Source organism: Nomascus leucogenys, chromosome 22a, assembly GCF_006542625.1.
Source record: "Nomascus leucogenys isolate Asia chromosome 22a, Asia_NLE_v1, whole genome shotgun sequence".
In the NCBI taxonomy this organism is placed as follows: Eukaryota; Metazoa; Chordata; class Mammalia; order Primates; family Hylobatidae; genus Nomascus; species Nomascus leucogenys.
Genome location: NC_044402.1, coordinates 12,532,599 through 12,560,568, shown reverse-complemented (window position 1 = coordinate 12,560,568; position 27,970 = coordinate 12,532,599). Strand labels below are relative to the sequence as shown.

General features: G+C 43.7%; 2 protein-coding genes and 1 pseudogene across 4 annotated transcripts; 1 reads left to right on the top strand and 2 right to left on the bottom strand.

The window, feature by feature from the left end:
* Positions 1 to 79: 79 nt before the first annotated feature.
* Positions 80 to 4,564, bottom strand: GON7 (GON7 subunit of KEOPS complex). The gene is made up of 2 exons (XM_003260906.2): positions 4,286 to 4,564; positions 80 to 965 (listed from the first exon to the last, which is right to left on the bottom strand). Exons 1-2 carry the CDS (start codon positions 4,491 to 4,493, stop codon positions 871 to 873), a joined length of 303 nt encoding a protein of 100 aa, XP_003260954.1. The 5' UTR covers positions 4,494 to 4,564; the 3' UTR covers positions 80 to 870.
* UBR7 (ubiquitin protein ligase E3 component n-recognin 7 (putative)) lies at positions 4,512 to 27,650 on the top strand. 3 transcript variants are annotated; one of them, XM_003260904.3, is made up of 11 exons: positions 4,528 to 4,898; positions 7,262 to 7,395; positions 8,092 to 8,152; positions 9,488 to 9,583; positions 12,401 to 12,454; positions 12,648 to 12,753; positions 15,987 to 16,195; positions 16,674 to 16,823; positions 17,704 to 17,866; positions 19,738 to 19,799; positions 25,383 to 27,650. In XM_003260904.3, exons 1-11 carry the CDS (start codon positions 4,749 to 4,751, stop codon positions 25,473 to 25,475), a joined length of 1,278 nt encoding a protein of 425 aa, XP_003260952.1. In that variant the 5' UTR covers positions 4,528 to 4,748; the 3' UTR covers positions 25,476 to 27,650. The 3 variants fall into 3 exon arrangements, with proteins under 3 accessions (XP_003260953.1, XP_003260952.1, XP_030660138.1); XM_003260905.3 differs by lacking the exon at positions 7,262 to 7,395 and having other exon boundaries at positions 4,512 to 4,898; XM_030804278.1 differs by lacking the exon at positions 16,674 to 16,823 and having other exon boundaries at positions 4,545 to 4,898.
* LOC100607315 lies at positions 21,024 to 21,551 on the bottom strand (annotated as a pseudogene).
* Positions 27,651 to 27,970: the final 320 nt, after the last annotated feature.

Below are 27,970 nucleotides of genomic sequence, written 5' to 3'. Positions count from 1 at the left end.
TATCTAAATCAGGAAGGATGCACAGCAAATAAAAATGCCTTAGTCCCACTGACGAGCAGAAAAGAAACACACACACATACATATTTTAGGAATATATATTTTTAAAAGGATCCAATAATCTTTTTAAAGCAAAATCAAAGTATGGCTACAGGAGGAGAGGAAATGTCCAAATTGTAATCAATGCAGATTGTTTACTTAAGGCCTTATATTTGTACCTGTATACATACCATATCACAGCACAAAAACATACCCCATATGGCTCTCTTAAGGTACATGATAAATCAGATTAATGCACATTCATCAAGTGGCATCATCTCAGGATATCTGTATATTTGACGTGGGTATGAATTCAGGGTTTCCTTGGGTCTCTTTCAAGGACTCTCCTTTCTCTTCAGTATTTCTATTTCCTTATTTTCCTTCTATTTATGAAAAACTGTTACATTTAATGCCCAATTTTCACCACTTGTTCATGTCAGTTCTCTGAAATGTTACTGCCTATGAACCATGACATGTACTCTTTATAACAGAACCAGAAGTTAAAAGATGTAGACATCACACAAATCAATGATTATTTTAAAAACAGAAAACAATGATAAAAATTCAGTTGCCAACTTAGAGGATTTTATACATTATGAAGTGTTCTATTTTCCTTCCAGGGTCTGAAATTTATTTCTCAAGAAAACAGATTTTATTTCTAAGCCTTTACTGTGTTTTCTAGAAACAGAAAAACCAGTTTTCTCTTTGACAAAATTGTCCCAGGAGAACAACACAAATGCTTTTCCAAATTAGAGCATAAGTCTTCCTTAAATGTCCTAGTGTGACAATAAGGATACAACAGCCATCTTTTAAATGTCATGAAGGCTACTTAAGTTAAGACGGTGTTTTTGGCCATTTTGCAGATGGTCCATCGAAGTTAGTTCTGTTATCAATGTTATTTTCATCTTCTGCATCATCTTCATCATCACCTTTTAAAATAAATATTTGTTGTATGACAATACGTTCTATGGTTGAAAGAAATATATATAGCTAAAGTGGTTGATAACAAGACCATTTCACTTTAGGGATTAATAAAAACATGCAGTTTAGATTAAAATGATTTTGAGAATTTCAGTGTTTAAAATCTTTATTTTCTATCACTTTCCTCTTTGGAAATATTAGTTCATTCAACATAAAATCCACTCTTTTTTTTTTTTGAGGTAGAGTCTTGCTCTGTCGCCAGGCTGGAGCGCAGTGGCGCGATCTCAGCTTACTGCAACCTCCGCCTCCGGGATTCAAGCGATTCCTCTGTCTCAGCCTCCCTAGTAGCTGGGATTACAGGCACGCGCTACCACACCCGGCTAATTTTTTGTATTTTAGTAGAGACGGGTTTTCACCATGTTGGCCAAGATGGTCTCGTTTTCCTGACCTCGTGATCCGCCCGTCTCGGCCTCCCAAAGTGCTGGGATTACAGGTGTGAACCACTGGAGCTGGCCAAAATCCACTCTTTTAAAGTGTACGGCCTAGTGGTTTTTAGTATATTCACTAGCTTGTGCAACCATCACCTAGAACACTTTCATCACTCCAAAGAGAAATGATATTCCCATTAGCAGTTGCTTTCCATTCCCCTCGGCCTTCAGCAACCACTAATCTACTTTTTTCCCCCTTATTAGCGATAAGGTCTTGCTATGTTGCCCAGCTAGACTCAAACTCCCAGGTTCAAGTGATCCTCCTGTCTCAGCCTCTAGAGTAGCTGGAACTACAGGTGCCCACCACTGTACCTGGCTCACTAGTCTACTCTATCTCTATGGATTTGCCTATTCTGTACATTCATATAAACAAAATCATGTAACATGTACCCTTTTGTTTCTGGCTGTCACTTAGCATAATGTTTTCAAGGTTCATTCATGTTGTAGCACATGTTAATACTTCATTACTTTTTATTGCTAGTAATATTCCATTGTATGGATATACCACATTTTGTTAATGCACTCATCAGTTGATGGATATTTGCATTATTTCTATTATTTAAAATTATCATTCTTAGAGATGAAGAGATGAGGCCTCACTCTGTCCTCCAGGCTGGAGTGCAGTGGAGCAAGCAGCCCACTGCAGCTTCAAACTCTTGGGTTCACGTGATCCTCCCGCCTCCTAAAGGTGCAACACCAAGCCCAGCCAATTGTTGTTTCCACATTTTAGCTACTATAAATACTGCTGTTATGAACATTCATGTGTAAGTTTTTGTGTGAACATACGTTTCCAGTCCTCTTGGGAGGACTACCAGTGGAACTGGTGGGTCATATGGTAACTTCTTGTCAATTTTTTGAGGAGCTACCAAACTCTTTTTCCCAGTGGTTACGCTGTTTTACATTTCCGCCAACAATGTACAAGGTCTCCAATTTCTTCACATTCCAGCCAACACTCGTTATTGTTCTTTTTGATTATAGCCAACATCCATATTCCATCCAAGATGGAAGGAAAGTACAGTTTAAGCCCTTCTTACAGAATTGTAAATCCTGACTCTAATATTTAGTTCTTGGGTTTTTCAGCTCAGGACGGTTAAAATGTACCTGCCTGGCCGGGTGTGGTAGCTCAATGTAATCCTAGCACTTTGGGAGGCTGAGGCGGGTGGATCACGAGGTCAGGAGTTCGGGACCAGCTTGGCCAACACAGTGAAACGCTGTCTCTACTAAAAATACAAAAATTAGCTGGGAGTGGTGGCGGGCGCCTGTAATCCCAGCTGCTAGGGAGGCTGAGACAGGAGACTCGCTTGCACCCGGGAGGCAGAGGTTGCAGTGAGCCAAGGTTGTGCACTGCACTCCAGCCTGGGCAACAGAGCGAGACTCCATCTCAAAAAAAAAAAAAAAAGTACCTGCCTATTTCTGCATTCCAGGCAATTTTTTACAAATAATGCAGTTAAACTTCATGTTTCTACTTTCTTTTTTTTTGAGACGGAGTCTCGCTCTGTCGCCCAGGCTGGAGTGCAGTGGCACAATCTCGGCTCACTGCAAGCTCCGCCTCCCGGGTTCACGCCATTCTCCTGCCTCAGCTTCTCCGAGTAGCTGGGACTACAGGCGCCCGCCACCACGCCCGGCTAATTTTTTTTTTGTATTTTTAGTAGAGACGGGGGTTTCACCGTGGTCTTGATCTCCTGACCTCGTGATCCGCCCGCCTCGGCCTCCCAAAGTGCTGGGATTACAAGCGTGAGCCACCGCGCCCGGTCCATGTTTCTACTTTCAAACTGCACCTACAAAACTGGAAAGGCAAGGGAGTCTCTGGGAGTTAATACGTGATAAAATTAAGTCTGTCCCAGTCTTTGGAACCCATTCCTACTCTGCGATAGATTGTACTCTTCCAAATATGTCTGTAGTTTGACACCTGATAAAACTCCTTTTTATTCAACACCCAGCCCAAAAGTCTTATCCTTTCTGAAGCCTTCCTAGGGTCTCTGGGTTTGCAACAGTTACAGGGGACCATAGAACCACTTTTTTTTTTTTTTTTTTTGAGACGGAGTCTCGTTCTGTCGCCGAGGCCAGAGTGCAGTGGGGCAATCTCGGCTCACTGCACCCTCTGCCTCCAGGGTTCAAGCGATTCTTCTGCCTCAGCCTCCCGAGTAGCTGGGACTACAGGGGCGTGCCACCACGCCCAGTTAATTCTTGTATTTTTAGTAGAGACAGGGTTTCGCCATATTGGCCAGGCTGGTCTCGAACTCCTGACCCCATGATCCGCCCGCCTCAGTCTCCCAAAGTGCAGGGATTACAGGCGTGAGCCACCAGCCCGGCCCACTTTCACTTTTAATAAGAGTGTCTTCCTGTCTAATCCCCTTGTGTTTCACAAGGGCAGGAACTGAGTCGCATTCACCTCATTCATTCTTCCTCCAGGGCTCAGCTCAGGGTTTGGCACATAATAGTAGGCATTCGACACGTTTTTTTGTGAAATAAATGAAATAGTGATGAGTTGTGGAAACGCTTGAGTAGAAGCAGCCCAAATAAATATGGTGATAAATGCCAACAATTTTTATTTTTTAAATTATTTTAAAAATAATAATAGAAACGGGGTCTCGATATGTTGCCCTGGCTGCTCTGGAACTCCTGACCTCAAGTGATCCTCCTGCCTCGCCCTCCCAAAGTGTTGGGATTACAGGCGTGAGCCCCACTTCGCCTAGCCCGCCAAAAATGTTTGGATGCAATTCTTCTTTCCTCAAGGCTCACTTTGTCCAAGTCTGCCACTCTACACGGGCTCCCCAAGCCAATTTCCCCTGGGCGCCCGCCCCGTCCTCCGGTCGCTGCAGCACCGTCTCAGAGCTCACCGTCCAAGGCCTCGTCTGGAGCCGCCGCCACCCGGTGCTGCACTTCCCCCTGTACCAGGGGGTCGAATAATTCCGTTACCAGGTCCTTCATCTGGGCCACGCCAGACAACAGGCCCTGGAAAGGGTCGCCGTCACCCGGCGCCTCACAGGACACCCGCAGCTTCTGCGGCTTCCCTTCCTGCCCGACGTACTCTCCCAGCAGCTCCATGGTGACCGCTAAGCTTCCAGAACACGACACCGGGAAGCGCCACCCGGAGGCGGAAATCGGCCCGCGGCCGGCGCAGGCGGGAGAAGGGAGAGGAGTGACATCCGTTTGTCGGAAGTCGCTCCTCCCCCTTCCTTCGCTTTTTTTTCCTTGTCATTGGTTCCTGGCACTCGGGCCCCGCCTCCTCCGGCTACGCCCCTCGCGGCCGCTTTTCCCGCCTCCGCCGGGGCCGAGCCGCTGTTCGGCTGACAGTTGAGGATGGCCGGAGCCGAGGGCGCCGCTGGGCGGCAGTCGGAGCTGGAGCCCGTGGTATCGTTGGTCGACGTCCTTGAGGAGGACGAGGAGCTGGAGAATGAGGCGTGCGCTGTCCTGGGCGGCAGCGACTCCGAGAAGTGCTCCTACTCGCAGGTGGGCGCGCGGCCCGGGCCTCGTCTCTCCCGGCTCCCGCCGAACCTCCCCTTCCCGCCCCGGCTGTCCCTATTCCCGCCTGCCGCAGTCGTCTCCCCAGTGGTGGTCCGGGGCCGCCGTTAGTCTGCCGCTTCCTCACCCCAAGCCCACCCTTCCCTTTTATCCCCAACCTCCTGGGCCCCCTTCAGCCTGTGTCCAGCAGGGGCCCCCCTCTCCCCTCTCTCCAACTCTGTCCGGCCCGCCAGGAAGGGCCCTGGAGCAGCTGCTCTGTCCGTCCTCTCCAGCCTCTTCTTGGTGCACCACTGCTTTTCACGAAACCACCCCGCGACCTCTCAGATCCGGACATCTTTGTCCCTGCTTTTCCCATCCTAAGATTATTTATTTATTTATTTATTAGGGACCGAATGAGTCAGGTTAAAGAGATTTTCAAATCCATAGAGATTTGCGGTGAGCTCCTTGACAGCTAGTTCCTCTGCAGTTTAGTTGGAGAAGTGCTAGCTAGTACTTTTTCTTTATTTCTTTTTTTGGCAAAATGAAGCAAGTACCCATGTCTATCTGCAGTCTGCCCCCTTCCCCTGGAAATAGACCGGAAACAGAACAGCAAGTGGCTCTGGCAAGGGAGGGGAGAGAGGAGAAAAGGATCTGTTTGGCATTTGGAAGACATTGTGAGTGAGCAAGTGTTTGAGTGGGTGTGATGTGGTGTTTAGTGACTCACCCTATACTTCGAGGTACAAAAATGGAAAAGGATGGGTAGGAAGTAGACTGACAAAGGATGAGAATTGGTAGGAAGAACGGTTACCTAGAAGAGGGGTGGATTGGAACACTGGGGAGATGAGGGAAGAGACTTGCATTCATTATGTAGTGTGAACTGAGATCATAATACCAGTTCTCGTTGTTGACCAAGGTTAATTTACACTGCAAAGCGCTAGGTTGTTGAATAAACCTGGTATCCAGACATGGCCCCAGGTATTTTAAAACCTTTGGTCACCACTAAAACAATTTTTCCCCTGCTTTCCTTAAAAAAAAAAAAGGAAAAAAAGTTATAAGTCTATATGTAAACTATTTTTGAAGTGTATTTACCTTTATAAAATGGATTCCTTAATATTTTCTTTTAATTGTGGTAAAAATATATGGAAATTTGCACAAATCATGTACACAGATTGAAAGGAAAGTGTGCGTGTTCCCACAACCCAGATCAACAAATAGAACATTAGGAGTGCAAAAGGCTTACTGGAATAGAACTTTAAAAAAAAAGAAAAAGAAATAGAACCTTACTGGCATCCCGGAAGCCTCCTTCCTAGAGGAAGGTAACTATACCTATTATACATATTCACTTTTTTTTTTTTTTTTGAGATGGAATTTCACTCTTGCCACCCAGGCTGGAGTGCAATGTCATGATCTCCGCTCACTGCAACCTCCACCTCCTGGGTTCAAGCGATTCTCCTGTCTCAGCCTCCCGAGTAGCTGGGATAACAGGTGCCCGCCATCATGCCCAGCTAATTTTTGTATTTTTAGTAGATGGAGTGTTCTAGAGGTGAGGTTTTCACCACGTTGACCAGGTTGGTCTTGAACTCCTGACCTCAGGTGATCTGCCCACCTTGGCCTCCCAAAGTGCTGGGATTACAGGCATGAGCCACCATGCCCAGCCTACATATTCACTTTTTAACATTTTGTCACATTTGTTTTATCTCCTTTTCTACTTAAAATTTGCTGTTTTAAAATTTTGAACTATTTAAAAATAAGTTGCAGACATGATGACACTATACCTCTGAATACTTCAGCATGCATCCCCTAACAATCAAAGGAATTCTTTGCATGTGTTGATTCTTTCTTTGGTGGATTTACAAACATTTTCCAGGATGAAAGTGTGATATTACTTACATAAACCTATACATATGCTCCTGTGTTTTCACATATTAAAATGATTAAACAGATCCATTTATTCACAGCTGATTGACAAATTCAGACTTCCTATCACTTAAAGAAAGAAGTGCTGCCTTGTGTCATGGCTAATGCTTGTAATCCCAGCACTTTGGAAGGCCAAGGCAGAGAATTGCTTGAGCCCAGGAGTTTGAGACCAGCCTGGGCAACATAGCAAGACCTCATCTCTGCAAAAAATAAATAAATTAGGAAGAAAGAAAAAAGTGCTTGCATGAAAAAAAGCACTAGTATAAAAATAAAACATGCAACGCAACTGTGTTTTGGTTGATGCTCTGTTGTGTAAACTTTTTAGTCTTAATGGTTTTTACAGAAAGATCTTGACCACAGATAATCTGATTTTAATTATTTTTCAGTTCCTAGTGTGGGTATTAGGTAAACCATGCTACTACATTAATTCTCTTTTCCATTTTGGGGGCTTTCAGGGCTCAGTAAAGAGACAAGCACTATATGCCTGTAGTACCTGCACCCCAGAGGGAGAAGAACCAGCAGGAATTTGTTTAGCTTGCAGTTATGAATGTCATGGAAGTCACAAACTATTTGAGCTATACACAAAAAGGTAAACATAGTCAGAGATTGTTACTAACTGCTTTTGAAGTATAGATTCTTTCCCATCTACACTTTTTCCTAATCTTGTTTTTTCATGCAAAGCAGTTGTACACTAATGAAATTTATTTATTTTTTATTTTATTTTATTTTATTTTTTTTGAGACGGAGTCTCGCTCTGTCACCCAGGCTGGAGTGCAGTGATGTGATCTAGGCTCACCGCAAGCTCCGCCTCCTGGGTTCACGCCATTCTCCTGCCTCAGCCTCCGGAATAGCTGGGATTAAAGGCGCCCACCACCACGCCCGGCTAATCTTTTGTATTTTTAGTAGAGATGGGGTTTCACCGTGTTAGCCAGGATGGTCTCCATCTCCTGACCTCGTGATCCGCCCGCCTCGGCCTCCCAAAGTGCTGGGATTACAGGTGTGAGCCACCTCACCCAGCACTAATGAAATTTAACGTAATTATTTTATATAATTGGAGAGAGTTGTTTTTAGAGTCTTTAAAAACATAATATGGTACAAACTCAAACCACTTATCTTTCTCTGCCATCGTTTTACTTGTATGTTTGTATGTGATATAAATATTTGCTTTTGTACCTATTAATTTCCAGAATTGTGAAGTCTTATTATGTGCTTGAATGCTTGAAGAAATTTTAAATTGGATTTTTGTAAAAAGAAAAATAAAATTGTTATTTCCTCCTTTTTTCAGAAATTTTCGTTGTGATTGTGGAAACAGCAAGTTTAAAAATTTGGAATGCAAATTACTTCCTGTAAGTAAGCACTGTAACTAGAAATGCAGTTAGAGCAGCTGAGGTTAATGTTTGCCAGAGTGGGTAAAAAACAAATACCTGTATTTTCCAAAAAAAGAAGTTCTTATGCCTATTCTTTGCAGATGGCCATTTCATTTTTTACTTTGTTAGAAAAACTATATAAACTGTTGAGAGCCTACAAGATAGATGGTAATTAATGTGAAAGGTTTGGGGGAGAGATGTACTTGAAAGTAATTCAGGTTTAATTATATTGGTTGTACTTATTCTCTGAGGCTTTTAAAGTAGCGGATATGACTTAAAAACAATAAATAGGGTCAAGAGATCGAGACCATCCTGGCCAACATGGTGAAACCCTGTCTCTACTAAAAATACAAAAATTAGCTGGGCATGGTGGCACCCAGTCACCTACTCAGTCAGCTACTTGGGAAGCTGAGACAGGAGAATTGCTTGAACCCAGGAGGCGGAGGTTGCAGTGAACTGAGATTGCACCACTGCACTCCAGCTGGCAACAGAGCAAGACTCCATCTCAAAACAAACAAATAAAAACAATAAATAGGCTGGACACGGTGGCTCACACCTGTAATCCTAGCACTTTGGGAGGCCGAGGCGGGCGGATCACTTGAGGTCAGGAGTTCAAAACCAGCTTGGCCATCATGGTGAAACCCCCCCTCTACTAAAAATACAAAAAATTATCTGGGCATGGTGGTGCGTGCCTGTAATCCCAGCTACTTGGGAGGCTGAGGCAGGAGAATCGCTTGAACCCAGGAGGCAGAGGTTGCAGTTACCTGAGATTGTGCTACGGCACTCCAGCCTGGGTGACAGAGCGAGACTCCATCTCAAAAAAAAAAAGAAAAAGAAAAAGAAAAACCAATAAATAAGCCTGGGCGTGGTGGCTCACACCTGTAATCCCAACACTTTGGGAGGCCTAGGTGGGAGAATGGCTTGAACCCAGACCAGCCTGGGCATCATAGTGAGTCCCCATCTCTATCAAAAAGAAAAAAGAAGTACCTTGAAATTCCAGGCCAATATCAGTTCACATAGGTTGATAATTAATATTTATGATTGACTTTTATCTCCATTTTATTGAATAGGTGTATTTAATTTCTCCTAATTACCACAAAAAAAAAAAACAAAAAAAATTTATTTTTTCCCTGTATCCTGAAAAAAGTATCCCTTTAGTAGTAGTGAGGTTTTTTTTTTTCCTACTTTGAAAATTAAAGATCAGCCTCTTGGGGGAAATAATGTGGAAATGTATTGAATGCATAAATTTTATAATGTGTGGAATTATAGTTAAAGTTAGACCATATTATTATTGAAATCAATATTATATTTCAGGACAAAGCAAAGGTAAATTCTGGCAATAAGTACAATGACAACTTTTTTGGATTGTACTGCATTTGCAAGAGACCTTATCCTGATCCTGAAGACGAGGTAAGAGAATTGGAAGTTAAACCTGGGAGTGTTTCCCCTCTAGCCTTGATTCCTCAACCGCTTGTCATATCCGAGCCTCTGGCTCTTCAAGAGGCAGTGTGGGATGGTGAAAGGGCTCTAGATTTATCTTTTCTTATGAATCTGGGTTGGATCTATAATTGGTGCACATCTCAACCATTCTTTTCATTTTTACATCATAAGAATGAAATATTGGGGAGGACTTTCCCAAAGCCAGAGCTTCTTCCCTTCTTCTCCTTCCCTGACTGCCTCCCCCAGCCCCCAAACACTTTCTAAGAAATGACCTTCGACTTCTTTTGTCTCTTTATGGAAAAAATGGGGTATACAAACAGCATCCTCTTAAAAACGTCAATAAGAAGTATATGCAAAATTCAAAACGAGTTCTTCCTCACTTCTGCACCTCTTACCTCCCAGGCATAACCACTGTTAACACTTTTGGTGTGTATATTTTTAGGCCTTTTTCTGTGCACAGAGAAGAGTTTGAGTGAATGTGTGTTTCAATGTGTAGTTTCCTTTCTATTAACAGAAGTGAAAATTCTGTACACTCACTTCTGCAGCTGGCTTTTCTCATTTACCAGTATATCATAGACATTCTTTCATGTCAACAAAACACTTACCCCGTTCTAACTGCTGCAGAGTATCCTATAACTTCATATGCTGTAAGTTAGTCAACCTAATTGTTATTCTACAGCAGAATGGCATTGTGTAATTTTTCAATATTATAAAGCTAGAGTAAACATCCTTATACAGTAATACAACTGAGTATACTCCAAGTATTTATGTAGAATGGATCGGTAGAATTGACGGATCAAAGTGTATCTGTGGCATTTAAAATTGTGATTGGCCGGGCACTGTGGCTTATGCCTATAGTCCTGGCTACGCGGGAGGCTGAGACACAAGAATCACTTGAACCCATGGGGCAGAGGTTGCACTAAGCAGGGATTGCGGCACTGCACTCCAGCCTGGGTGACAGAGCGAGACCCTGTCTCAAAAAATAATAATCATAATAAATAATAAAATAAAATTGTGATCATATCTGCCAAAAAAGTTGTACCAGCAACAGTATATGATAGTGTTTTTTCCCCAACACTTTTGTCAACCCTGCATATTACCAGTTCTTGAAAATTTTGCCATTCTGATAAATGAAGAATAGTATCTTTTTTGTGTGTTTGTTTTTGGTTTTTTTGTTTGTTTGTTTTTGAGACAGAGTCTTCCTCTGTCGCCCAGGCTGGAATGCAGTGGCGCGATCTCGGCTCACTGCAAGTTCCGCCTCCCGGGTTCATGCCATTCTCCTGCCTCAGCCTCCCGAGTAGCTGGGACTACAGGCGCCCGCCACTACGCCCGGCTAATTTTTTGTAATTTTAGTAGAGACAGCGTTTCACCACGTTAGCCAGGATGGTCTCGATCTCCTGACCTCATGATCCGCCCGCCTCGGCCTCCCAAAGTGCTGGGATTACAGGCGTGAGCCACTGCGCCCAGCCGAAGAATAGTATCTTAAATTTTTTTTTCTTTCCCTGATGATAAGTGAGGTTATGCATCTTTTCATAAGTTCATTGGACATCCATAATAACCTTCTCTCTGAATTGTCTTTTCATATCCTCAGCCCATGTTTTGATTGGTTTGGGTTTTGTCTGGGTATTTACCAATTTGAAAGAGTACTTTTTGTCTTTAGAGATATTAGTCTTCTGCCTTCTTCCTTGCTTTCTAATTGCGTTGGAACTATAATTATTGAACCAAATTATATAGAGGGACAGATTGAAAGTCTCTTTAACAAAAATAAAACCTTAAAACTGGATTTTTGTTTTCTTTTTTTTTAAGACGGAGTCTCGCTCTGTCACCCAGGCTGGAGTACAGTAGCGCGATCTCAGCTCACTGCAACCACTGCCTCCCGGGTTCAAGCGATTCTCCTGCCTCAGCCTCCTGAGTAGCTGGGATTACAGGCATTCGCCACCATGCCCGGCTAATTTGTGTATTTTTAGTAGAGACAGGATTTCACCATGTTGGCCAGGCTGGTCTCAAACTTCTGATCTCAGGCGATCTGCCTACCTTGGCCTTCCAAAGTGCTGGGATTACAGGCGTGAGCCACCACGCCCGGCCAAAACTGGGTATTTTAAGGCATGTGATAGAGTGTTACAGCTCCTCCTGTTCCACAATATGTGCTTTTTTTTTTTTCCCTTTAAGAAGCCTACAATAGGAAAAGGACAGAACAACAATGGGATGTTAATTAACAGCTATGAGAGCCTGGGAATAAAAGAAAATCATCCCCAGAATGGTCTATGTCCTTTGGTATATTATTTTCCTAGGGCCAGCATTTAATTATTTAATTTATTCAAATTAGGGGAGTTATCTATCAAGAGGTTTTTCATAACATTTACTTTTCAGTGTACTTGGCAGGATGATTCTTCTGCAGCAGAAAGGCATTGTCTAATTTTTTAATATTATAAAGAAGGCTGGAGTGAACATCCTTATACAGTAATACAACTGAGTGTTGTATTAACGGATGGTGTGGTAAAAAGTCCCAGTTGTCACTGTCTGCATTGGTCCATTCACATTACTTGCGTGGACCTGAGTTTTGTATAAAATGGGAATGCCCTCCTTGTCTACACAGTTTTGTGAGAATCAGATATTAAGTAACTGATGTGAAGAGCCTTGAGATTGTAAAGTGCTTATCTCATATGTAACCCTTTGGAACACCAGTTCATGTAGAACAAATATTTAGTATCTTATTTTACTGTGTGCCAGGTATTTCCATGTTCCCGAATTCAGTGTAATCCTTAACAAACTGCTTTTCTCTGTTAGATTCCAGATGAGATGATCCAGTGCGTAGTCTGTGAAGACTGGTTCCATGGAAGGGTAAGGAAAATGTTCCACCTTTTGAAACCATTGTCATCACAAAAAGATAAAGCTTATATTTTACATTATAATTAGTCTTCTAAAAATAAATTCTAATGATATGATCAGTGTGTTATTACAGTATTTATAAAATAATGGGCATTTTGGACAATTTGGCAATCACAAGAAAATTTTTGGTGTTCTATATTCACAGCATCTTGGTGCCATTCCCCCTGAGAGTGGAGATTTTCAGGAGATGGTATGCCAGGCCTGCATGAAACGTTGTTCTTTTTTGTGGGCTTATGCTGCACAATTGGCAGGTAGGTATCTTTGTGAAGTTGGTGTGCCACAAACTTGTGCTTGTGAAATTTGTATGTTCAATTCAGAATTTTTAGCAACTATTTTTAATTGGGTTCTGTGGTTATAAAATAGTTATGTTCTGGCCAGGCATAGTGGCTCATGCCTGTAATCCCAGCACTTTGGGAGGCCAAGACAGGTGGATCACCTGAGGTCAGGAGTTCGAGACCAGCCTGGCCAACATGGCGAAACCCCATCTCTACTAAAAATACAAAAATTAGCCGGGCGTCACGGCACTTACCTATAATCCCAGCTACTCCAGAGGCTGAGGCAGGAGAATTGCTTGAACCCAGGAGGTAAAGGTTGCAGTGAGCTGAGATCATGCCACTGCACTCCAGCCTGGGCAACAGAACAAGACTCCATCCTCAAAAAAAAAAAAAAAATAGTATGTGTTCTTTCTCCACAAGGTGCATAGATTTGTTGGGATACTACCAAAAACAAATTTATACTTAAATGATATGATGCAGAGTATTGATGAGACCAGAGTTAGAGAAAATGGAGGAGGCATTTTTTGAATGGGATTTTGAAAGATAAATAGAACTGAAATAAGTTGGTAATTATAACACATGGTATCGGTTGGAGAGGAGGTGGTGTCTTTGTCTGGGGTGCTAGAACAAAATACCTTAGGCTGGGTAATTTATAAACAATAGACAGATATTTCTCACAGTTCTGGAGACTGGGAAGTCCAAAATTCAGATGCCCACAGAGTCAGTGTTTGGTTGAGGGCGCATTCCTCATAGACGGATTCTTCTATGTGTCTGTACCTGTTAAAAGGGGCAAACAAGCTCGCTTGGGCCTCTTTTATAAGTCAGAGCCCTCATGAATGGGATTAGTGCCCTTATAAAAGTGAACTACAGGCACACACTACCATGCCCCGCTAATTTTGTATTTTCTATAGAGACAATGTTTCTCCATGTTGCCTAGGCTGGTCTTGAACTCCTGAGCTCAAGTGATCCACTCATTTTGGCTTCTCAAAGTGCTGGGATTACAGGCATGAGCCACCATGCCCAGCCTATCTGGTGCTTTTATTATACACTAAGAAATTAAATCAAAACAACTAATTAATGAACGGTCCTGAGGCATTAACTATCTTATTGGTAATGCTGTATATGTTTCTTAATTTATTTTTAAGGTGGCAGTTACTTGTAGTATCTGCTGCTTAGGCTTCATAATTTCTTGCCCTTCTCATCTTTAGAGACCAATTCACCATACAAACCACGAGCAGCATAGCCATACCTCCGATCTCATCCTACACTTTAGATTTGCCTTAGAGTTCTTTTGTTTTTCTGTCTTTTTTTTTTTTTTTTTTGAGACAGAATCTCACTGTGTTATCCAGGCTGGAGTACAGTGGTGCTATCTCGGCTCACCTCAACCTCGCCTCCTGGGTTCAAGCGATTCTTGTGACGCGGCTTCCAGAGTAGCTGGGACTATAAGCACGTGCTACCACACCTGGCAAATTTTTGTATTTTTAGTAGAGACAAGGCTTTACCATGTTGGCCAGGCTGGTCTCAAACTCCTGATGTCAAGTGATCCACCCGCCTCGGTCTCCCAAAGTGCTGGGATTACAGGCATGAGCCCACCACTCCCAGCCAGTTTGCCTCAGAGTTTTTAAGTGCTGCTCCCTTTCTGCACACCCTTTCCAGTGATCTCTCTCACTGTCCACAGATGCTGAACCTATCTATGTGTAGTTCTCATTCGTTGGGTTTTTTTTTTTTTTTAAAGACGGAATCTTGCTCTGTTGCCCAGGCTGGAGTGCAGTGGCACAATCTCTGCTCACTGTAACCTATGCCTCCTGTGTTCAGGCAGTTCTCCTGCCTCAGCCTCCCAAGTAGCTGGGATTACAGGCATGCGCCAGCATGCCTAGCGAATTCTTCTATTTTTAGTAGAGAAGGGGTTTCACCATGTTGGCCAGGCTGGTCTCAAACTCCTGACCTCAGGTGATCCACCCACCTTGGCCTCCCAGAGTGCTGTGATTACAGGTGTGAGCCACCATACCCAGCTTAATTGGGTTTTTTAAATTGATCTCCTGTCTCTCCGTTCATTTCCTCTCGCATCAGCAGATGGCTTCATCTCCTATTATGTTGAAATGCTGGCATCCAATGTGAGCTCCCCTATCGTTTCTCTTCTCTGTCTAAGAGTATATCTGCCACTACACCCATCATTTTTTTATTTCTTCCTCCCATAAAGAAAAGCTGTTTTTAAAAAATTACCCTTCTGTCTGTGTTTATGATTCAGTCTCTTCCTCCTGCTTCTTGTATTATTCTGTCTCTAACAAGTACAGTACAATATTTTCTCCTTTATGTGTAAAGTGCTTAAGCAGTGATTGATATTTTCAAATAAACTGTTTCATTATTTGAACTATTTGAGTTAGGCAGACATAACCTAAAGAAGTGTTGGTATTTTCTTTCTCAGTATTTCGGAGACTACGGTGGACTAATCTCTTTTTCCAGATTCTGAAATATTTTAATATCAGAAAAAGCGATTTTAGGCCAGATGTGGTGGCTCACGCCTGTAATCCCAGCACTTTGGGAGGCCGAGGCAGGTGAATCACCTGAGGTCAGGAGTTCAAGACCAGCCTGACCAACATGGAGAAACCTTGTCTCTACTAAAAATAAAAAATAGCCAGGCATGGTGGTGCATGCCTGTAATCCCAGCTACTCAGGGGGCTGAGGCAGGAGAATTGCCTGAACCCAGGAGGTGGAGGTTGCAGTGAGCCAGGATCGCACCATTGCACTCCAGCCTGGGCAACAAGAGCGAAACTCTATCTCAAAAAAAAAAAATAGCAAAAGCTATTTTATGCCTGATGTGGTGGCTCACACCTGTAATCCCAGCACTTTGGGAGGCTGAGGCAGGCAGATTGCTTGACATCAGGAGTTCGAGACCAGCCTGGCCAACATGGCAAAACCCCGTCTCTACTAAAAATACAAAAAATTAGCCAGTCATGGTGGCACGCACCTATAGTCCCAGCTACTTGGGTGGCTGAGGCATGAGAATTGCTTGAACCTGGGAGGCAGAGGTTGCAGTGAGTCAAGACCACGCCACTGCACTCCAGCGTGGGCGACAGAGTGAGACTCTGTCTGTAAAAAAAAATAATAATAATAATAGAATAAGTGATTTTATTGTCTGTTGGGATTTTATTGTCTGTTAGGTCAGTGGATATATGTGTGTGTGTTTTTCTTTTTCTTTGAACCCACAGTAACCAAAATATCCACTGAGGATGATGGATTGGTGCGGAACATTGATGGAATAGGTGATCAGGAAGTTATCAAACCTGAAAATGGAGAGCATCAAGATAGTACCCTCAAAGAGGATGTTCCAGAACAGGGAAAGGATGATGTTCGGGAGGTTAAAGTAGAGCAGAACAGTGAACCATGTGCCGGCTCTAGTTCTGAATCTGACCTCCAGGTAATGTGTGAAGTACGAGCCATCAAGAAATAAGACTGGGCCAGGCGCAGTGGCTCATGCCCATAATCCCAGCACTTTGGGAGGCTGAGGTGGCAGATCACCTGAGGTCACGGGTTTGAGACCAGCCTTGGCAACATGGTTAAACCTCATCTCTACTAAAATTACAAAAACTAGCCGGGCATGGTGGCACGTGCCTGTAATCCCAGCTACTCAGGAGGCTGAGGCAGGAGAATTGCTTGAACCCGGGAGGCGAAGGTTACAGTGATCCGAGATCATGCCACTGCACTCTAGCCTGGGCGACAGAACGAGATTCCGTCTCAAAAAAAAAAAAAAGAAAACTGAAGCAGAATTAATTCTGTAAACTTATGGCTTTGGATTTCAATTTTATCCTTTGCCTAAAGAAATCTCTTTACAAAATCTAAACTGTGAAAACTATGGTAGTTTAAAAAACATGCTTCAAAACTTAATTTTATTTCAGACAGTGTTTAAGAATGAAAGCCTCAACGCAGAATCAAAATCTGGCTGCAAACTTCAGGAGCTTAAAGCTAAGCAGTTTATAAAGAAAGACACTGCCACCTATTGGCCCCTGAACTGGCGTAGCAAGTTGTGTACCTGCCAAGACTGTATGGTAAAGTATCTGATTGAGTTCAGTGTTAGCATGTTTTGTGTACTGGTGCCCCAAAATAAGAACACCTGGGGAAAAAATTCAATTTTTATACCAGAGGAAGAAAGGAAAATAAAAAGAACACCTGAACAATATATTTACAGAATTAATGTTTAGGAGACCCTCAAAATTTTTACATTAAGCAAATTTATGACATAGTACTTACAGTTGGAATGTTTGTGGAAGAAATGGATAATTATGCAGTATTTTAAATTCACTTATTTTGATTTTAGTTTACTTATCTTTGTTATATCAAAAAGTTGCTTGGAAACACTGGTTGAAAGTTACAGTCAATTGGCCAGGCGCTTTGGCTCACGCCTGTAATCCCAGCACTCTGGGAAGCCAAGTTAGGTGATCACCTGAGGTCAGGAGTTCGAGACCAGCCTGACCAACATGGTGAAATCCTGTCTGTACTAAAAATACAAAATTAGCTGGGCGTGGTAGCACATGCCTGTAATCCCAGCTCCTTGGGAGCCCAAGGCAGGAGAATCACTTGAACCTGGAAGGCGGAGGTTACAATGAGTCGAGATCGCGCCATTGCACTCCAGCCTGGGCAACAAGAGTGAAACTCCATCTCAAAAAAAAAAAAGAAAGTTACAGTAAATCAATAGTTTTTAAATAAATATCCCATAGACCATATGACATCTGGGAAATTGGGAGATTTCTGAAAGAAATTTAGGCAAAAAGAATAAATCCTTCTAGCAATTCTGTGTTAAGAGGCTCCAGTTTTTCTAGGTCTTAATATAAAAAAATTACATTTTTAGTGATTCTCATGAAATTGACTTTCTGAGAGTGATAAACAGTTCTAATGGGGAAACTTTCTTTTTTTTTTTTTTTCTTAAAGAAAATGTATGGAGATCTAGATGTCTTGTTCCTGACAGATGAATACGACACAGTTCTGGCTTATGAAAACAAAGGCAAGATTGCCCAGGCTACTGACAGGAGCGATCCCCTAATGGATACCCTTAGCAGCATGAATAGAGTCCAGCAAGTGGAACTCATTTGTGGTAAATACTGTGTGTGTGTGAAAATTCAGTTTCCTTCACTATGTAAAAAAATATAAAGGGGGCAGTAAACACATGTATTTTTAATCTAATACAAAAAATTAAAATTTTGAATTGTAAACCATTGCTTGATTTTCATATTTCAGCTGCTTTTACCATTGAATCAGAGTTACATGCTAGAATAATTACATGCTTGAGAAACCACAACATATGCTATTCTGATTAAGGGTAGATGGATGAATGCAAATTTTCCATCCATTGAAACAATTTTTTGGACATTATGTGTCATGTTTTTGAGCAAGGCATGTCACCATTTTGACAGTTCTTGAGGTTGCTTCAGTGGTTCACAGGAAACCACTAGAGGAGAAAATACCCCCAAACCCTTGATTGAAGGCTTTTACATCCCCCCACCACCACCCAGATGCAGCAGGCCAAACTTATTTCAGTGATTTCTATCCCAGCCATTTCCACTTGGATGCCACCACTTTTATGTGCCTTTTATGGCATCAGTCATTTCTGTCTTTTATTATTTATTTATTTATTTTGAGACAGGGTCTTGCTCTGTTGCCCAGGCTGGAGTGCAATGATGCATTCTCGGCTCACTGCAACCTCTGCTGCCCAGGCTCAAGTGATTCTCCTGCCTCAGCCTCTCAAGTAGCTGCGACCACAGATGCATGCCACTGTGCCCCCCTAATTTTTTTTTTTTGAGATGGAGTCTCACTCTGTCACCCAGGCTGGAGTGCAGTGGCGTGATCTCGGCTCACTGCAACCTCCGCCTCCCGGGTTCAAGTGATTCTCCCGCCTCAGCCTCCCAAGTAGCTGGGATTACAGGCACCCGCCACCATGCTTGGCTAATTTACTTTGTATTTTTAGTAGAGACAAGGTTTCACCATGTTGGCTAAGCTGGTTTCGAACTTCTGACCTCAGGTGATCTACCTGCAAAGTACTGGGATTACAGGCATGAGCCACCATGCCTGGTCCCCACTAATTTTTGTATTTTTAATAGAGTCAGAGTTTCACCATGTCACCCAGGCTGGTCTCGAACTGAGCTGAGGTGATCCACCTGCCTCAGCCTCCCAAAGCGCTAGGATTACAGGTGCAAGCCACTGCACCTGGCCTTGTCTTTTATTTATAACTATTAATTTCTTTTTGCCTTTATTAGAGTAAAAACTTTTCAAGGATAGAGGATGCACCTAAAAGATATTTGTAGCCCTCAAGGTGCCTTGTACATAATATAAACTGTTAAGTGAGTCAGTTTGTTTGGGCTGGGCGCGATGGCGCACGCCTGTAATCCCAGCATTTTGGGAGGCCAAGGCAGGTGGATCACCTGAGGTCAGGAGTTTAAGACCAGCCTGGCTGACGTGGTGAAACCCTGTCTCTACTAAAAATACAAAAAAGTAGCCAGGCATGGTGGCACGTGCCTGTAGTCCCAGCTACTCGGGAGGCGGAGGTTGCAGAGAGCCGAGATCGTGCCACTGTATTCCAGCCTGGGTGACAGAGTGAGACTCCATCTCAAAATATAAATTAAATTAAATTAAATTAAATATTCAACAAGTCCAAGATTATTTCAGCTACCAGAATTCCAGAGAAATAGGAAGCCCTTTTAAAAATTCTTAATCTTTATGGGATTAGATATCTCTGCTTTTTGTGCTTTTTAAAAAATTTTGCTTTTTATTTTTTAATGAAAAAGGGTCTCATATCAACATGGTGGAAGTACAGATAATTTGGGAATGAGCTTCTATGCAGCTTTCACTTAAGAAAATTTTTATTTATACTACATTATTAACAGACTCAGGTGTCAATGGCAAAGAATATTTTGTTTTTGAAAGCAAATGGTTTATCTAAACTTAAATACTTTTGTGGTTTTGATTTAGAATACAATGATTTGAAGACTGAACTTAAAGACTATCTCAAGAGATTTGCTGATGAAGGCACGGTATGTTGAGTTAAAGAATTCTAATCATAGCCCTGTAAGTTTTGAATGAAGGGTTTATTTCCTTTGATGATTAAAAATGACTGTGATTGGCAGGGTGTGGTGGCTCACACCTGTAATCCCAGTACTTTGGGAGGCCGAGGTGGGTGGATCACAAGGTCAGGAGTTCAAGACCAGCCTGGCCAATATGGTGAAACCCCATCTCTACTAAAAATACAAAAGTTAGCCGGGCGTGGTGACGGGCACCTGTAGTCCCAGCTACTTGGGAGGCTAAGGCAGGAGACTCACTCGAACCCAGGAGGTGGAGGTTGTACTGAGCCGAGATCACACCACTGCACTCCAGCCTGGGCGACAGAGCAAGACCCTATCTCAAAAAAAAAAAAAAAATGACTGCGACTTAAGTGGGTACTTGAGAGTTGAATTCAGGGACTGTTTTGAGCAAATTGGCAGGCTAAGGGAAATGAATAAGAGGTAGTGAAACATCAGAGTTACATTGGGAGTCCTTGCCAACCCCAGCTAAGCTGGGAGGAATGATGGGAGGGCGCAGTCCCACAGCCTCTGAGAGAGTACTTGTAGCTTAGCAGAAGGTCATTGGAAGGAATCCACAGTACTGATTCTGCTGATCCTGACCTTGAAGCATGGATCTTTGGGAGGGGGAGGGGAAAATGACTGGGCAGGAAAAATTAACACCAGACCCATTTCCTGGAATTCTAAGTTCCATAGTTTAGACTAGAAACTGGGCATGGTGGCCGGGTGCAGTGGCTCACGCCTTAATCCTAGCGCTGTAGGAGGCTGAGGTCGGTGGATCACCTGAGGTCAGGAGTTCAAGACCAGCCTGGCCGACATGGTGAAACCTTGTCTTTACAAAAATACACAAATTAGCTGGGTATGAGGGCAGGTGCCTGTAATCCCAGCTACTCCGAGGCTGAGGCAGGAGAATCGCTTGAACCCGGTAGGTGGAGGTTGCAGTGAGCCGAGATTGTGACGACATGATTAGGCACTCCAGCCTGGGTGAAGAGCAAGACTCCATCTCAAAAAAAAAAAAAAGAACTGGGCATGGTGGCTTGTACCTGTAGTTCCAGCTACTCGGGAGGCTGGCTTGAGCCCTGCTTTCTTAAATGTCATCTCTGTCTTCCTACTTTAGGTCGTTTTTTCCTTTTTTTTCTTTTTTGGGGTGGGGGGCGTTCCTGAGTTTATTTGGGGCACACCCAGGCGAGGGCCCTGCCCCTAGAAGAAGGTTTTGGGCCTCTTGGTGGTGAAGCGTGGCTTGTGCTGATGGGCAGGACTCGGTGGGGCAGCGGGAAACTTGATCTTGGAGTTGTGGAACTGCTTGATGGCCGGCCGGCTGGCCGGCGGCACTTGCTGGCTGCGATCTCCTCCACCTTCAGGATCTCGATGGAATGGCCCAGGCGCCCATAGATGTCTCGGTAGCACTGGGTAACAGCGCCCGTGGTGGTCAGGTCCCGGTATTCCCGGTACATGTTGTGGGTGTCGCTCCGGGAGTCATAGCTCAGCCAGATGCCAAAGTTCTTGACCCGCAGTGGGGACTTCTCGAACACCTGCCCACAGTAGACAATCTCCCCTGAAGGTTTCTTCATCTTCTTTAACTGAGATAGGAAGTACCAGAAGCGGGATTTGGCGACGACATGATTAGGCGCAAAGATTCGCATGCGGTAGAGGGGCGGTGTGTGGTATTTGGGGGTGGGCAGGCAGCAACCCACCACCTTGTACTCTCAGTGTGCCCGAGGCCTTCATGGAGTCCTCTCCACACTCGCCACCACCCGCAAAAGGCTAGGTCGTTTTTTTCTTTGTCATAAGTGTGGGAAGAACATTTAACTGCCTGAATTTCTGGACAGGGTCACAGTGCTGCCTGCTGCCTTTCTGCCAAATGAATTGTAAGGTTAAAAGAGCCTTCTCCTAAATGGTTTTCTCAGTTTTTAGAGACTGTTTATCACTATCACTGGGAACAATTCCTACCTCCTTACAGTTCTTTTTTTTTTTTTTTTGAGATGGAGTCTTGCTCTGTCGCCTAGGTTGGAGGGCAGTGGCGTGATCTCGGCTCACTGCAACCTCTGCCTCCCAGGTTCATGCCATTCTCCTGCCTCAGCCTCCCAAGTAGCTGGACTACAGGCGCCTGCCACCACGCCAGGCTAATTTTTTGTATTTTTAGTAGAGATGGGGTTTCACTGTGTTAGCCAGGATGGTCTCCATTTCCTGACCTCGTGATCCGCCAGCCTTGGCCTCCCAAAGTGCTGGGATTACAGGCATGAGCCACCGCGCCTGGCCTTCCCTACAGTTCTTAAAACTTAATGTAGTTATTCTTGTTTCTGTTGCAGAGACTATCCTCTGGTTAATACAGACTCAAGCTTCTTTGGTGCTAGAACTAAGAATGTTCATGGGTGTAATGGGGCACTCTGCCTCAGTGTGGTAACCTCTGAACTGTCAATGGACATTCGAGGTGTTTCAAATAGTGTGCAGGCATGCCCTCTTGATGCTGGTGCTGTTGCACCTCCACTCTTTTGTGGTTGGTTTTCTTTATTAATTTTATCACAAACATATACTTAAAATTACATAAAAGGAAAAAGTTAGGCATGTTCTTTTTCATGCACATTGGAGACTTTTACTCAAAGTCTTCACAGGTCTCTTCAGCATCCGGGTCCTTGTTATCACTAGCGTCACTCATTAGGAGTCTTTAGGAGAGAATTTTTTATCTGACCAGATAATTTAAAAGGTCAGAAAAATGTGGTATTTTTTTTTTTTTTTTTTTTTTTTTTTGAGACGGAGTCTCGCTCTGTCGCCCAGGCTGGAGTGCAGTGGCGCAATCTCGGCTCACTGCAAGCTCCGCCTCCCGGGTTCACGCCATTCTCCTGCCTCAGCCTCTCCGAGTAGCTGGGACTACAGGCGCCCGCCACCACGCCCGGCTAATTTTTTTGTATTTTTAGTAGAGACGGGGTTTCACCGTGGTCTCGATCTCCTGACCTTGTGATCCACCCGCCTCGGCCTCCCAAAGTGCTGGGATTACAAGCGTGAGCCACCGCGCCCGGCAAAATGTGGTATTTTTGTTGTTTGTTCCATGACATTACTAACCAGATCTTCACAGAAAAAGAAACAAAACCTCAGGTTGCCATAAAGCTTATCTGCTTTGGTTGTATTTGTCCATAGGGATAATGTTAATACGTTCTAGCTGTTCTTAGACGATGGACTGCCTTTTATTTAATGTTTGTATCTAACAAAACAAAAACAAAAAAACAAAAAAAAAACCACTTAGATTGGGCGCAGTGTCTCATGCCTGGAATCCCAGCACTTTGGGAAGCTAAGGTGGGAGGATTGCTTGAGCCCAGGAATTCAAGACTAGCCTGGGCAAGATGATGAGACCCTGCCTCTACAAAAAAAATTAGGCAGGCATGGTGACGTGTGCCTGTGGTCCCAGCTACTTGGGAGGCTGAGATCGGAGGATCGCTTGAGCCCAGGAATTTGAGGCTCCAATGAGCTATAATCACACTTCTGTACTCCAGCCTGGGTGACAGAGTGAGACCCTGTCTCTAAAAAGCAATAATAATTAATAAACTTAGAAACTATAAATTTTCTGAAATAAATTAAAAAACTGATTTGTTATTGAACCCAAGTATTTATTCACTAGCATTTCTACTCTGCACGTTAGCTGTGACCATTTGAGGATACCCAGAAACCAAAAGCTGCACAGTCTCATTTGTGTGTTGTTAGGTCTCCTCCTACAGTATCGTTGCTAGAGATATTTCCTTTTACTTATGGGCTTTCTGTGGCTAATGTTTGTAATCTAGGGTAGGGACAGATCCTTCATTTTGCAACTTGCAAGTATCCTATTTATTAGCATTTTGTTAAGTGTAAATTCCCGTGCCATTTAGCTAAGTACATTAGAATTTTGAGCTGCACTCATTTCAGGATGTGTTCAGCCTCTGCATCCTGAATCTGTTAGGGGTTTGGATTCCTCACTGGTTGAGCAGCAGTATTATTGTTGGTGCTTATAAAACTGGTGTATCAGCTACTGGTCTGAGAAAATTATTCCAAGTTAGCATTATTCCAAGTTGCTATTTTGAGTATGTTAGCTGCACTTACTAGGGAATGAGAGGGAAGTTTTCACTTTATACCCCTCTTTCTTACTTTCTCTTTATCTCTTTCCCTTTTTGCTCAAATTCATTCACGTGCTCTATTTTTCTTTCTCTTTCCTTCATTCTCCTTGTCTCACTGTCCTTCTTTCCTAACCATAAGCATGTGTTACCTTATTAAAAAATAAACATGCTGAGTGTCATGGCTCACACCTGTAATCCCAGCATTCTGGGAGGAAGCGGGAGGATCACTTGAGCTCAGAAGTTTCAGACCAGCGTGGATAATATAGTGAGACCTCGTATCTACACAAAATTTAAAAATTAGCCAGGCATAGGCCGGGTGCGGTGGCTCACGCCTGTAATCCCAGCACTTTGGGAGGCCGAGGCGGGCGGATCATGAGGTCAGGAGATTGAGACCATCCCGGCTAACAATGAAACCCCATCTCTACTAAAGATAGAAAAAAAAATTAGCCGGGCTTGGTGGCGGGCGCCTGTAGTCCCAGCTACTCAGGAGGCTGAGGCAGGAGAATGGTGTGAACCCGGGAGGTGGAGCTTGCAGTGAGCCGAGATCACGCCACTGCACTCCAGCCTGGGCGACAGAGCGAGACTCTGTCTCAAAAAAAAAAAAAAAAAAAAATTAGCCAGGCATGGCATGCACCCTGTAGTCCCAGCTCCTTGGGAGGCTGAGGCGGGAGGTTCGCTTGAGTCAAGGAGGTCGAGGCTGCAGTGAACTGTGATTGCACCACTCCACTCCAGTCTGGGTGGCAGAGGGAGACCCTGTCTCAAAAAATAAATAAACAAACCTGTTTCTGTGATGGCATTAGACAGCTTTCGATTGGATCCATTGGTGCAGACTCGCTGTTGGGGTGGGCAGGGACTGTCAGGTTGTCCAGTTGGCTTTTTGTTTTGTTTTGTTTTGTTTGAGATGGAGTCTCACTTTGTCGCCCAGGCTGGAGTGTAGTGGCGTGATCTCGGCTCACTGCGGCCTCCGCCTCCCGGGTACAACAATTCTCCTGCCTCAACCTCCTGAGTAGCAGGGATTACAGGCCCCTGCCACCATGCCCTGCTGATTTTTGTGTTTTTAGTAGAGACGGGGTTTCGCCATGTTGTCCAGACTGGTTCTTGAACTCCTGGCCCCCAGCAATCCATTCGCCTCGGCCTCCCAAAGTGCTGGGATTACAGGCGTGAACCACTGCACCTAGACCAGTTTGCTTTTTTATTTGTATTTTCCCTTTGTCTTATTTCCCTTTGTCTTATTATTTGTCCAGGAGGCGGAGGTTGCAGTGAGCCGAGATCATGCCACTGCACTCCAGCCTGCGTGACACAGTGACACTCCATCTCAAAAAAAAAAAAAAAAAAGAAAGAAAATGGAGATGCTATCATTAACTGCACATTAACATAATTCTTAGCAGTATCATTTGACTTGTTTGTGAATGCTATGGCCTCGTATTGCGATTCTGTTACTTAGTTCTCTTTCATAATCTTTGCTTTTCATCAACAGGTTGTTAAGAGAGAGGACATTCAGCAGTTCTTTGAAGAGTTTCAGTCAAAAAAGAGAAGAAGAGTGGACGGGATGCAGTATTACTGCAGCTAGAGTGGAGTATAAAGCTTTCTCATTCAGGCCAATGAAAATGCACTTCCCATTCTTGGAATAAAAGAGGTGTGGTTCACATTTGGCCCCTTTCCGTCCTCCTCTGTTTGGAGAGGCCTCGCGCTCCCTTCATTCTCTTTAGCTGCAGTAGCCACAGTGTGGATGCTGACTTCACAGCCAGCGTCCTCTGTGACTCAGCTAATGCAGCTCATTCCACAGACTTCTCCAGTGTACTCCTACTCCAGTGCACCCAGGGTTATTTGCATAGTTTTTAAAAGTTTGATTTTGAGAAAGCAAATTGGTGTCTTGTTTAATGATGTGTTATTTCACTCCCAGATGTGTGTGTTTTGCCACAGAGCTGTTGCCTTCCAGAACCTCCTCCGCAGGCATCACGGAAGGCTCTCTTCCCGTCACCTAGAACCTCTACAGGTCCCCTCGCCCCTATGATTGTGGTGCCTTGGGTCAAAGCTTCCTCAAGCCTGGTCTGCTCCTTCTTTCACATCCCTGTTTTCTGAGGTTTGGTCATAGCTTAGAAAGGATCTTGGGGCTTGTTTTCTCTAGGCCCAACCTCCAGAGTAGCCAGGACTGATGGTTTTCTGGTCTGGATGTCTGTCACAGGCGGAGAGATTAACAGATGACAGGGTTGAGGAAGCAAACCTTTGTTATGAATTTTACTAATACAGTTCAAGTGAAATTTTCGTTCATGATTCTACTGGCACTAGAATTAGAATTTCAGTACTGTAGTGCTCACAGGGCTTCCTGGAGAACATTTGCCAGTATACTAGTCCCTTCTCTGCTGCCTAGAAAACAGACCGGGTCTCACCCCTGTGAAATCTTGGTGGTTTACGAAGTCCTCTGGATTTCTTGATATTATCAGGGATATTCATAAGCATATATCAAAAGTGGACCTATTTTGATATTCTGTTATGAAAATGTTATTAGAATCCCAATAAATTATTTTTCCCCTTTGAATCTGCTAAAGAAAACAGATCTTGACTTAGCTTACTTGTAATAAGCAGGGCAAGGAGCCCTGTTTTGGAAGAGACAGACTGTGGAAGAGATTGCAAACAAGGCCCGAGGCTGCACAAATGATGAGTTTTGTATATATAATGTTAATGTCCACCGCCACTTCCCTAACGACCATGAGATCTTTTTTTTTTGAAGATCCTCATGGAAGGTTATACAGAGCCCCACATTTGAGGGGAAGTCCTTTCAGTTGATATGAGACCTCTTTAACACCCCTCAGTCTATGTAGGAAATGCCTTGTGATACATAGAGAACCCTCAGGTTCTCTCTCCCTCTGGAGGAACAAGATCTTTCCTGACAGTCAGAGACACACCTTGATGTATGTTAATAAAAGCATTTCAGGCTGTGGGGCCACCACGTATATTAATACTCCTTATGTGTCCAGCATCTGTGTATTCATTCGAGTGCCCAATCCCTGGACGAGATGAACTAGGCCTTATAAAAAGTCAAAGCCTCAGAGAAATGGCACAACCATGTTCTTCGGCACTCAGGCTCCTAATTACAGATCCTCACGAAGGGTGGTATGTGGAGCTGGAAGGTCTTGTGGCCACAGGACATGCTGGTGAGCCCTGAGCTGGCCTTGTGCAGAGGGCTCCGTTCAAAGGCTCGGGGTGTCTTTGAGGTTGTTTATCAAGCTGGGGAACTCTTCCAAGTCTGAGAATGTTTCGAACCCTTTTTGCAAGGTTGCACTATTAGTATACCATCGTGTCCGGAAAACTTTTAATCTTCTCAAATATCTGATGTAACTACCAGAAAGTCCCTTACTTCCTATGACCGATCAGGACCAAGTCTTGGAGGTGATTCGTTACATTACATGCAGCACAATAGTACCGATCAGTTAACTCAGCACTGAAGGGCTTGTTTTATGAAAGGTACTATTCCTTCTTTCACATTAACTGGAAACTTCTTTTTTTACCTGTTGTTCACAACTAGTTTTCTTATCGACTGTATTGAACTGTTTTTTCTTGTAGAGATTGATTTTGGCCAACATATTAATGCATGTTTTATGCAAAACACAAATACGATATTAGTTGCTTTTAAGGAGTTCTGGCATTGTATGTGCATTTTTGTAGAAATTGTTACTGTACTTATAATTACATACTTAACTCTGATCAGGTTTCTGTAAAATTTAAATAAAACCAATACGAAATAGTTGCTTTTCAGATTGCTTTTAGTATATTTAAGTCTACACAGCCTCCTTCTGCAGGTTATAAGAAAATGCAGGCGGGGCGCAGTGGCTCACGCCTGTAATCCCAGCACTTTGGGAGGCCGAGGCGGGCGGATCACGAGGTCAGGAGATCGAGACCATCCTGGCTAACACGGTGAAACCCCATCTCTAATAGAAATACAAAAAATTAGCCGGCGTGGTGGCGGGTGCCTGTAGTCCCAGCTACTCGGGAGGCTGAGGCAGGAGAATGGCATGAACCCGGGAGGCAGAGCTTGCAGTGAGCCGAGATTGCACCACTGCACTC